The 12,857-nt window shown below is 39.7% G+C and overlaps 1 protein-coding gene across 1 annotated transcript in view; it reads left to right on the top strand.

Annotated features, from left to right (window-relative positions):
* The window catches only part of RYR2 (ryanodine receptor 2), a 323,964-nt gene that overhangs the window by 69,815 nt on the left and 241,292 nt on the right, over nucleotides 1–12,857 (top strand). The window contains exon 9 of the mRNA XM_086460401.1: nucleotides 8,966–9,065. Within this exon, the coding sequence (XP_086316527.1) occupies nucleotides 8,966–9,065 (100 nt within the window). The remainder of the gene's footprint in view (nucleotides 1–8,965; nucleotides 9,066–12,857) is intronic.

Here is a 12,857-nt window from a genome sequence, read left to right as displayed (position 1 = left end):
ATTTTCAGCTCTTAGTTTTAATTCTCTTACTTATTATCGAATACGTGGGACAGCTTCTAAATATCTGTAGCATTTCTTGGTGCAATAGTACCAGGGAACGTAGAAGTGTGTGATTTATATTTTTTATTATTTTTAATTTTAAAAATTTTATTCTCCCCTCATTTAATTTTTTTTTCTAAGGGTATGAAAGTCAGTATTTGACTTGCTTTCTTCTGTGTAAGTTCACAATTCCATCATTTATTTTTGTTGAAAAATAGTAAAAAAGGTTTTTATTAAAAATTATTTGAACCTGTGTAAACAACCCTGAAATTAGTGGGACCATGGTAGTGTTGAGCTGCTCTGTTACACTGATCATGATGCAGTTCCCACAGAGTCTTTATACAATTTGAAATGTTATTGTGGAGGCTGGTAGATCTTCCTGGTAATTAAGGTTGTCAAGCTGCTCTGCCTTACAAAATCCTGCTTCCAAGTGCTTATAATCAAATGCTTATCGTGTAAAAAAGTTATTAGAAATAGTAGCAGCTATTTCTTTTTTGTTGTTGTTTGTTGTTTTTTATCAGCCTGCGTATTTTATTTTTTTTAGTTCATCCAGATCTCAGACATCCCTGAGCTTGAAGACAGGGAAAGAAGAAAAAAAAATAAAATCCCATAATTAGGAAAATTAATCTTGTTTTCTTGAAAGTTTTGATCATCCCATGCTTTAGAACAAACACAGGAAATCAGGAGGAGTGTTTTTGATATCACAGGTGTACTTTTTGTTAACTTAAAAAAGGAAAAATGGTAACAAGCCTCTCCTTGCTTAAACTTAGTAAAGAAACATTCTCCTGAAATAATGCACATTGGTCATGCCCAAGGAAGATTTTTTAAATTTTTCTTTTAGGAGCTAAAAGTCTGATGACTCTGTCTATTTTGCATAAGCTAGACCTCTCACACCTCCTGTGTTTAGTGAACTGTTTAAGCTCCCTCTACAGCAAATAATTAAATACACCCCAACCTGGTGGAACCAGTTATTCCTTGTAATGGGTGGCTCAAGGTGGGAATGAAGTTAGGCACTGTATTGACAGCTGAGAACTCAGTGTTTTATATGCTGCTGGTGATCTGCTGTCATTTAAGATATGTGGAGGAGGAAGTGATGAGAAAGTAGAAGGAACAAAAGGCAGGTGATGTAGCAGGGACAGCAGCCTGGGACTGAAGTGGGAAGGAAGGAAACTGAGTGGGACTTGACTGGCTGAAAAGATTGACAGCTGAAGGCAGGCAGGCAGCAAGGGACTAGCAAATCATCTGGGACAAGAAGCTGTTAACAAGGGAGGAGTGGGTACCTGCTGGTTAAAGTTGTGTTAGAAATTTGGGGCAGAAAATCTACGCTGTATTGGCAGGGAGAATTGATAGGAGAACCAGTGGAGTGGGACTGGGAATGAAGGACGACAACGGAGATCTGCAGAGAAGGACTGGGATGGCCGGGGAGAACCAAACCACTGGACAAAGATCCAGAGAGGGGAAAGTCTGGTGCCAAGAAATGAGAAAAGAATTGAGGGGCAGGAGTTGTGGTGAGTTTCTGGAAAGAAGTCTAGTGCTGGCTGACATGAGAAGGAAGAGGTTGAGCAATGAAACAGCCAAAAGGCAAGGCTGAGATTTTGTAGGTCTGAGGAGAACCTTTTGAAGCAGGAGGAGGTCCTAATTCTGGGTGATAACGTAGTCTGTAATTGGGTTGGGAAACCGGATTGGCTAGGTGAGAGATATGGGACTGGGATAAAGATTTGGAGAGGAAAAGAGAGTGGGAGAGGCCTGGAACAATTAGGCTATGTAACTGCTGTCAGCAACTATCTAGGAAACCCATTGTATTGAGGCACAAAAGTTACTCCTGGTATGCTAACAGCCTACTCCTGTCAGTGATTTTCGTGTTAGTTTAGGTGGCAGACGTCTAAAAAACGGTTTTAAAGTTTCCTTCTCTACCTGTGGTTCGTGTGGGTGTCAGTGTGATGCCACCTACTGTAACTGCAGGGGGGGGGGGGGGGGGGCACCCTTTTTTTTAATATAGGAAAATTACACATAAATTATACTACAAAAAAGAATTTTCTTAAGTTTTGAAAAACCCCATGCATTAGAAAATGCAAAAATTATGGCACTGTTGTATTTTTATGAAAGCTCTTAAATATACAGTCACACTGGCTTTTTATGGAACGCTATCTCAGTGCTGATAAATGTTCGATGGATGTGTCAGGAATGAGTAGCAGAGAGGCTGTGGAATGAAGCGACTTGGAAGATAAAATTTCAAACTGGGAATTGCAGGTGGAGGATTGGTCGTATGATGCTTACTTAATTGTTTTCCTGGAGAGCTAAATTTTGAACAAGACTCTGCTGTGGAATTTGCCAAGCGTATCTTCTTTTACACCAGGCTTGCTTTCAAGAGGTCACTGACTCTTCATCCCTTACCAGGAATATTCCTTACCTGAGTTGTGGCTCTGAGGTGTCCTCCTTCTGCTAGAGGTTGAAGTCTCAGAGTTGCTCAGTCTTGATATCTGCAACTGAGGTGAAAGGAAGATGTGCCTTGAACATTAAAACTGCACATAATGCAGTCTACAGTGGGAATTAAACAGATCCTTGTCACTTCAACTTGGACAACCTGGATTAATGAAAATTTTTTGTTGTAATCTGTGTACTTCTGCTCCCCATTGGAAAATGATCTATAATGCTACTCCTTTGGGGTTGTCAGAAAATGAATTCATTAATACTTGTTATATTTTGTGAAATGCTGTAGTTGTTGTTAGCAAGAGGGAGAAGCCTATGAGGAAATTAATAATTCTCTTTTCAAAGCTTTGAAGAATTGACTATATTGAATAAAGCATGAGACTACAGGCTGAAGATTGAGGAGAAAAAGCACGGAGCAGCTATTCATGAAGTGAGCTCCTTTATCCTGTAAATACAATGAAGCAGCACTTGGAAAAAATTGTACAGGATCATGCCATTGGAGACTATAGTATGATGCATTCACCACCAGCCATAGTTTTTCCATAGGTTACCTTGTTTGACATTTTCTAACTTTTGATGCTTGCTTCTGTAAAATTAATATTTTGTTAATGAAAGCTCTTGTGTCTAATCATAGGATCATACTAAATGATAATAATTTGGAATTATAGTAGCTGATGTGCTTCAGGCTTTTTTTGCTTATAGTGCAGAAGGAAAGCTAATATAAAGAGGGGGAATGCAGGCTACCCCCATCTACCCTGTGTGGGATCCTTATGCTTTTCTGCTGTGCACCTGCATTTACCTGCTGTCAGCTGTTTGATAGTGGACTTGATTCTCGATGGCTGAGTTGTAATGGTAATTTCTGTTTATCTGTGGGTTTTAGCTACTACTTTTCCCTTGCTGATGGTACATTTATGCCGAGTGGAGGGACTGAAATTGGTTAGTATAGTGCTGACAATTCTCTTTCTTTATCAGGGGAAAAACTCTCTTTGCTTATGGATTTGCTGAACAACTGTATAAACTGCTTCAGAGATATGCAAAGAAACCAGGACTTTGTAGAACTTTAAACCCATCTGAAGTTTCCTGGGCTTTGCCTACTTTGAGTCAAAACTTATATTTTTTTATGTTTTGTTTTGTTTTGTTCTGCAGTTTAAGTTTACCCATGTTTATTCTATACGATATAAAAACTTTACACAGATGCAGTTATTACTTCTACTTCTTTCCCTTCCTTGTGACAGAATATTTTCATTTATTTTGACAGTGTCAATATAATACTGAGTGTTACAGAATGATTTTTCACTGACTCAGATAATAAATTTTAATAGGATTGACACCTGGTAAGCAGGAATATAACAAGTGGTTATCTTTTGGTTCTAGAGACAGTGCATCTAGTTTAACCTTTGGATTTTTGCTGAAGCTTGCTAATTCATAGATTTCTTTTTTTTATGCAGAATGTTTTTCCCTTCCTAATTAAAAGAAAGAAAGGGAGTATAGTTTGGTTTGGTTTGTTGTTTTTTTTTTTGCCTTGGGTTGGTTTTTGTTTTGCTTCGTTTGTTTTTGGTTTTGTAGGGTTTGGCTTTTTTTGTTATATATACAGGTATGTACTTTTTACTTCTTTCCCAAGATAGAAATATCTCCAGTGTGGACATCTTCCAGTTTTGCTTTGCCTTGCCTCAGACTGACTAAGGAAAGGTAGAGAAGTGTATGAAGTGCTCCTCCTCACTCTGAATCATGCATTCTCACTTGTGTACCTGTCATAGGAATGGTGTCTGTTGGAGACCTTCCAGTACTTAAAGGAGGCCTACAGGAAAGATTGGGAGGGACTCTTTATCAGGGATTGTAGTGATAGGACACGAGGGGTAACGGTTTCAAACTGAAAGAGGGTAGAATCATAGAATGGTTTGGGTTGAAAGGGACCTTAAAGATCATCTAGTCCACCGCCCCTGCCATGGGCAGGGACACCTTCTACTAGACCAGGTTGCTCAAGGCCCCATCCAGCCTGGCCTTGAACCTTTCCAGGGATGGGGCAGCCACAGCCTCTCTGGGCAACCTGTGCCAGTGTCTCACCACCCTCAGGATGAAGAACTTCTTCCTAATAGCTAATCTAAATCCCCCCTCTTTCAGTTTGAAGCCATTACCCCTCATCCTATCACTACCCTCCCTGATAAAGAGTCCCTGCCCATCTTTCCTGTAGACCCCCTTTAAGTACTGGAAGGCCACTATAATGTCTCCCCAGAGACTTCTTTTCTCCAGGCTGAACACCACCAACTCTCTCAGCTTGTCCTCACAGGGGTGGTGCTCCAGCCCCCTGATCATCTTCATGGCCCTCCTCTGGCCCCGCTCCAACAGGTCCATGTCTGTCTTGTGCTGGGGGCCCCAGAGCTGGATGCAGCACTGCAGGTGGTGTCTTACCAGAGCAGAGTAGAGGAGGAGAATCACCTCCCTCGACCTGCTGGCCACGCTGCTTTTGATGCAGCCCAGGATGCAATTGACTGACTTGGCTGCGAGTGCACATCACTGGCTCATATTCAGCTTTTCATCTACCAGCCCCCCCCAAGTCCTTCTCCGCAGGGCTGCTCTCAATCCATTCATTGCCCAAATTGTATCTGTGCTTGGGCTTGCCTCCACCCAGGTGCAGGACCTTGCACGTCTTGTTAAACTTCATGAGGTTTGCAGAGGCCCAGCTCTCCAGTCTATCAAGGTCCCTCTGGATGGCCTACCTTCTTAGATATTAGGAAGAAGTTCTTTTCTGTGAGAGTGGTGAGACACTGGGCCAGGTTGCCCAGACAAGCTGTGGCTGCCCCCTTCCTGGGAGGTTTCAAGGCCAGGTTGGATGGGGCTTTAAGCAGCCTGGTCTAGTGGAAGGTGTCCCTGCCGTGGCAGGGGGGTTGGAACTATATGGTCTTTAAGGTCCCTTCCAACCCAAACTGTTCTATCAAGACTTAGAGCATCTCAGATGTTATTGGGTCATTGAGGATACATGTGTAAACGGTTTGAAACTGCTTCTGTGTCCTGATCGTTGTAGTAATTTTAACACAGTTAGAGAGAAAGGGGAAATAGCAAGGGCTGTCAGAATCTCCATGTACAGAAGAGAAATAGATTGAATTGAATCATGTCTGTAGCCTCCATCTCTGCACCAGCTGGTACTAACTTTTGAAGCAGTGTGGTTGATGATGCTGTTGAATGCAGTACTTAAGCATTCAGGGAGGTGTTCTGCCTTGTATGCAGTCTCAAAATGTACCAGAAAATAAACTTTCTGTATTATTTTTCTTTTCCTATTCTCACTATTTGGAATGGCCTGAGATTGACGGCAGAGACATCATAATGTAAAGTACAGATAGAAATAGATACTGCTAGATGAGATGTCAGTGTTGACACAGCTTAGCCAAGAGGAAGCCTGAAGAAGTTTTCCTTTCTCTGTCTTTTTCTCTTTGCATACACGTATATTTTGGAGAACAGGAACTTTGATGCAGACTGTGAAATTTGAAATATATAATCTAGTTATTTAGAGCTATTGCAAATGCGACTATGCTGCTGCAATCACTGCTGAAGGGTTCTTGTGGAAATTACCATCTGATTCCTAAGCGCTTCAGTGAGCTTGAATACATTGTGGTGTTCTTGAAGACCTAGGAACAGAGATGCGATTGTGTTACTTTTTTGCAGAGCCCTAGAGAGTTTATTACGTGACAGTAAGTTCAGTTGGGAAATTTGTAGTACTCCAGGAGATTTGAGTCTTGGATTCTGTCCTTGGGAAGCTGCCTGTAGACTGTAGTCTTAACCGGTATTTATAAAGTACCATAATTTAATTCTGAAAAGTGATTAAAAACCTATGGCAGGTTTAATGCTGGTTTAGGAGATTATTAGTCTATTAGTAGGGAAGACAAACCTAGCTTTTTGATTGAGCCTGGACACCAGTGCAGAAAAGATATTATTTGGGTGAGATAGAAGGCTGAAGGACCTTCCTGTAGTGGTGAAGTCCCATACCAGGATTAGAATAGACAGCAGGATTCCTAAACCAAACATATTTCTGCTTTGCAAATGTTGTTACTGCATACCTGAAAGCCATGTGCTACACATGTGGTCCTTGTCGATGATGGCAACCTGCTGCTTCTGCCAGATAGTCTGTTATGCCAGCTAGTAAAGTTCTGTGTAGTAGGTATGGAGGTTGTTCATCATCAGTGTGATTCATGTCTACATCCTGGATATTGCGTTATGGAATTTGTTTCATTCTGATAGTTTTATTGTGCTGAAAGTACAAAACCAAGCAGATAAGCTCCAAATAAGTTATAGACAGGCAGCAGATTGCTTTAAAACAACATTGTGATTGTAATGTGTAGCACTGGAAAGTTAGGTAATGCCAGGATTAAGACTCGCATCTTTAATCTGTTGGGATTTTTTTTTTTATATGCATTTGATGTAATTGAATCCTTGAATATCCATTGAAAGGGTACTTTCTCTACAGGGTCAAAGATTCATTTCATTGTTTGCTATGAATGGTTTCAGGGGATGAACACCATAGCTTGTGGAACTGTAAATGTCAGGACCCTTGCCTTCAATTGTAAAATGAATGATGCAGAAAGCAAGCTAGAGAAATGAAGGAAGGAAGAGAATTGTGGAGATATGCTCTCAATTTCTCTGCTGTAGTAGTCATGTGTTGTATTAGGTGGTTTAAATCATACTCTTTAAAGGTATAATTCTCTGGTGACTCAGCTCGAGACATCTGGGTTGTAATCAGAGCTGCAACTGGAATCAAATGAATGGATAAAAACAACAGGTGCTCTGAAGAGAAATGTCAGCAATATGTTTTTGTTCAGTGTCCTGTCTATAAAATGGAATGCTTATTCAGTTGATACCATTGTGTGTGAAAATAAGTACATTAACATGTACAAAGCACACAGTTACAAGTAGTGCTCTGTTGATGGTGGATCTAAATGACAGAGGAGTTATCCTCTTCCTCTTTTGCCTGCCCTGAATAACATGTTTTCCTCAAAAAGTAATATTCCTGCTTCACTGTACTGGCTGAATTGCTCATTGTCCCTAACTAGAATCTGTGTAGTGATCTCAGAGGAAGCTGAACAAAATTAAGGCCCACAAGGCAGGAATGGGACTGGAGGTGTGCTGGGTATTGTAATTTCTCAACATGGACTGCCATTGACTAAGTTGTGTAACTGCAGTAAGGGTAAAGTAAGAACATCCTCCATTTGTTGAACATCATCCATTACATATGCTGAATGACACTGGTGCAGGGGAAACATGGCTTTTGTGAGATCTCTTACTTTTTATGTCATTGGCTGTTACGGGAGCCTTCTATGAGCTGGTGGACTGTTTCTTGTGTACAGCTAGAAGATTGTGCAGGCAGGAAGACAGAAGAATTCTGCACATGTCATTGGGAATCTGCCCCCTTCTGACCTCCATTGTAATTTTTGTCTTTTGCATGGTTAATAATATTACCCAGAAGGGTATTAATGCTGGTCACAACATATGGCAACAGAGACCAGTACTAGAGTATAAAGTTACTGTCCAGTTGTTTAAAATAAAGTTTTGTTAAAAGTGTCTAAATGTTACTGCACTTGAAAAATTATTATGTGGTAGGAGAAAAAGTATACTTCAAAGTAGCTGCTATTTGTAGAACGCTTCGTTCCATAATCTTATTTAAGATTATGTTATTTGGCACTAACAGTGTATCAATGGAACTGACTGGCTGTGTGGGACAAAGGATTTTGCATACATGCAATAGATAAGATGCCTTGAGATTGAATTTCTGAGGCAATAATGTCAGTGAACTAGTTGGAACACACACACACACACACACAGAGAATTCTGAGAAGAGAAAGTACCTGTGGCACTTACTGTAACGACCTGCAACACTGGCGGATGATAGGGAGTAACACAGTAAAAGAAGAGCATCTATTGAATGCTTAGGTAGGAATCAAGCCTTTCAGGGAAAGATCGTTTCAGATTTGCTTGCATCATGAAAACTGTGCAAGAATATTTTTTGGGAACTCCCTTAAGTACCTTACAAAGTCAATTACTTGATTACTTGATTTCTTTGATCTAATGGCAGTTTTAGGAAGCCAGGGGGCAACAAGAAATAATTAAGTGGCGAGTTACACTTGAAATACAGATTAATGTCACATCCCAGTGTACAAACTTTGTGGGAAATCCCATTGCATGTAGAAGGAAGAACACCTGTGTAAAGAACCCTGTGTAAAGAATTTAATGACTGGTTCTTCAGAGTGTTTGCTATGGTCTAAGACCCTAAACAGCAGACGATTCTGTGCCATATGTGTATGTCTCTGAGGCAAATGTGCTGTTGTTATTCGAGCTTTAGTTCTAATGTCCCTTGAAGAGTACCCAGGTTGGACTTTGTGTTTACTTATACAGTCAATAGGAGCCGTTTGTGTATGAAAGACACAGAAAATGTTTAATTCTGTTGTTGAATTCTGTAATGAGATTTTTAACTACCCCAAATAAAAGCCCCTCTCTTTCCTGGTTTTAGCATCTCTCTTATGGCAATGGTAGCTTACATGTTGATGCAGCCTTCCAGCAGACACTCTGGAGTGTAGCACCGATCAGTTCAGGAAGTGAAGTTGCCCAAGGTAAGATTTGATTCAACTTAAATTACCAAAAGACTGATTGTAAATGAAATATCTGAAAAATCAAATTGTTCTGCCAAGTGTGGGAATGTGTTTCTCTTATGTAAACATTAAATCCAATAAACAAATATGCAAGTGTTTTGAAAAGAGAGGGAAAGCTATACTGAAAGTGACACTGATAGTTTTCTACGTAACTTTTTCTGAATACTGAACGGCTTATTCAAATCTCATTTTTCTAAAGGTATGATAACATTCATAACTTTTTTTTTTTAAATGGCTTTTGGTCCTGATTTAAAATATTATCTCACATTATTCTGATGTACGCAGTCATGATTACATGTTCCTGAGACTGAGTAAAAAATGGGCAAGAGGACTGGAAGCAGGATGTGAAATCCTAGGAATTAAGACTGGGAATGGTTTTGGGGGGGGCGTATTGTTGGGAAGAAAAACATAAGAAGGGGAAATACAGATAGTGACAGGCTAGTACAGTTTCAAAATGTATTTATTTTATTTAGGAATTAGGAAGGATTTTTTTTTAATGGCAACTTCTGACATGAAAGTACAAGGATCCCTGAATTTATGCTGTGCTGGTTTCAGAGAGAAGAAGAAAAAAACAGTTGTCTTTTTCTGAAAAGTCTGTCACGATGTGAAGCCTAATGATTTCTGGTTTCCTACAGAATAATTGTTCTGAGTACGTATTGTAATAGAGCCTTAAGAAGATTAAAGCTGCAGGTCCTTTCTTTCTTAGTCCCTGGGATTTTTGGCTGCTATTTTTTGAGAAGGCAATACACTGAAATGTGACATCAGTTCTTTTTATCTGGTGTATTTTAAAATACAATTGTGGAATGCTTTTGCACCAGCTTTGCACATTCAGATTTCAGCAACAACGTTGCCAACAGCTTTTTTCTATATACCCACTGTGTTTTTAGACTACAAAAATCATTTGTCACATTCTCTGACATGGTTTCTAGTGCAGTCTGTTATTAAAAAAATGCTAGTGCATTGCTTAGCGGTGTCCTAAACTTTATGGAGAAAACCTTTCTGTTGCTGAGAGGAGAAAACCTTCTTCTCTCCAACCTGTTGCTCCTTCCTGTAAACTCCATTTTCCTTGTCCTCCCACTGCTGGCAGCACTGGTGTGGCATTCATGTTAATAATCCCAGTACAGTTTACTACCTGAGACTCAGATTTGTGCTATGCCACATCTCTCTGGTTGGTGATCCTCATTAGTGAGACATGCCTGGCTGTTTGGGAAACAGAAGTCCACAATGATATAGTGTCATGTTATGCACTCATACCCACAGGAAATCATGTGAAAATGATGTAATATGATTTTAGCAGCTGTGCATTTCTCTGCATATTTGCTTGTTCTTTGTTGCTATGCCTTTCCATTTTCACTTTTCTCAGGTATACACATTATCTTTGACAAGCAGTATCTTTTCTAGAGATCAGCTGGATGGTGTCAGACAGAATTAGAGGAAAGGCCTTAATCTAGCAAAACCAGCAAATGTTCCTGTAATCAAAGTTGTCTTCTGGTGAAGGGAGAGTGAATATGACGCTTAGTGTGTAAGACCTTAACTCTATAAGCCTCAGTAAAACTACAGCCAAATTGGAGAAAACTGGCTCAAAAAGAGGGAAGAGGAAAATAAAGCTAATATTGTTAGTATCTGCAAAATGCTTTGTCATCTTCATAAACAAAATGTTAGTGTATAGGGATAAATATACTACAATACCCTCTCTTAATCAAAACTACCCATTAAAAATAGATTAAGTGAAACATTTCTGTTAAACTAAATTACTTTCAAGTGAAAATAATGGATAAATAGTCTAAAATGAACTAGGTTGTTAGAGGTAGTTAAAATTATTTCTCTTTATGTGCATTTCTGCAAAACTGGCTTATGCAGAAGTGAGTTTATTGTTTAAGTCAAAATAGGTCTTTAGAGTCAGATCGAGTAATTCTGCTGATTCTGTACTGTGAAGTTGATGGAGGGCACTTTAAAACCAAACCAAACCAAACCATGTTGCAGTTTAACCCCAGCTGGCGACTCAGTCCCATTCAGCTGCTTGCTCACTCTTGCCATAATGGGATGGGGGAAAGAATGAGAAGAGTAAAAGTGAGAAAACTAATGGGTTGAGATAAAGGCAGTTGAACAGGAGAAGCTGTGCACACAAGCAAAGCAGAACAAGGAATTCATTCACCACTTCCCATGGGCAGGCAGGCGTTCAGCCATCACCAGGACATCAGGGCTCCGTCAGACGTAACGGTGACTTGGGAAGACAAATGCCATCGCTCTGAATGTCGCCCCCTTCCTCCTTCTTCCCCCAGCTTTGCATGCTGAGTGTGATGTCGTATGGTGTGGAATACCCCTTGGGTCAGCTGTCCCAGCTGTGTCCCCCCAACTCCTTGTGCACCCACTCGCTGGGGTGGTGTGAGGAGCAGAAAAGGCCTTGACGTTGTGTAAGCGCTGCTCAGCAACAACTAACATCCCTGTGTTATCAATGCTGTTCCCAGCACAAATCCAAAACACAGCCCCCTACTAGCTACTGGGAAGAAAATTAACTCTACCCCAGACAAAACCATCACAACCAAAACCACTACTCGGCGCAGAACATCTCCAGAATTATATCGACACAGGTCCATGTAGAAATTAACATATGTAACTGCAGTTACCTGGACATAGCCTTCTGTGTCAAAATCAAGAATTTAAAAATTCAGTGCTAAAACTGGATGCATAAGTACTGATTTGATAGTGATTTCAGAGTTTTAAAAAATATATCCTGAAATATTCCCTCATATATATTAAGGAAAAAGATTTCCTGTAGCTTCAGAATAAACCTGTGAAATGTGTACAGTGTGACTGTTGGGTCTTCAGTACGATTTCCCTATACAGATCTGTCTTACTTGCACAGCATTAATTGTTAGTGTAGACATAGCTTCAGAATAGTATTCCAACAGTATTTTTTAAAAAAATCTTTTTGTTATAACACTAAACCCAAGGAATTATGTTACCAAATCCTGCTCAAATGTGGAATTTGATATTAACCAGTTGTAGCACAAAGGGAAGATGAGTTTAGGAAATGAACAAGTGTTTACATTTAGCATGTCAGACTGAAAAAAGACCATTGAATTGCACTTAAAAATCCACTAAGTCTTAGTATTGTTCAGTTACTAGATTGTAATACAATATTTGTCGGATAGTGTAAAATTATATTTTTAGTGTCATTTCTCTGATGCAAAAAGACTGATGAAAAAGCATCTAAATTGTTAATGTCTTTACTTTAGAATTATGCCTTATTTTCAGCTTCTAGCTGCAATGTCCTAGCTTTCGAATATTGTGGTGCTACATGTGTGTTCTGTGTCTTTGTTTGTGAACACACATATTTGTTCCTGTACGCTTTAGAGCCAAGTGTTCAGCTTTGAACCTGCATGTGCAGCAGAGGTATAGGCAGTATAGGAGTTTCCCTTTGGAGTCCAAATAAATTGTGATTGTAGATTGGGAATCTCAAGTCAAACAGAGCTTGGAGTGGATCTTCCCAGAAGTTTTCCTTACAGAAAACTTCCAAAGATGCCAAAAAGGATTTTAAAGTTAACTAGCTAACTAAATCAATCTTTGTTTTGTCAGTATGTAAACCAGAATCCTTAACTTAAATCAAACCCAAAAGTGAGTAGGTGAAGTGGACAAGTCTCCCACTTTTTCTGTTGTAATCTGGGAGGGAAGTACTTGTTTCCTCATTTCCATTGGATCAGGTTTTTTTTTTTCTGAGTTGCACTAACTGTGTAGAATACCCTGTCTGGC

Source organism: Leptosomus discolor, chromosome 2 (genome assembly GCF_034619465.1).
Source record: "Leptosomus discolor isolate bLepDis1 chromosome 2, bLepDis1.hap2, whole genome shotgun sequence".
Classification (NCBI taxonomy): Eukaryota; Metazoa; Chordata; class Aves; order Leptosomiformes; family Leptosomidae; genus Leptosomus; species Leptosomus discolor.
This window is presented reverse-complemented; position numbering and strand designations above follow the sequence as displayed.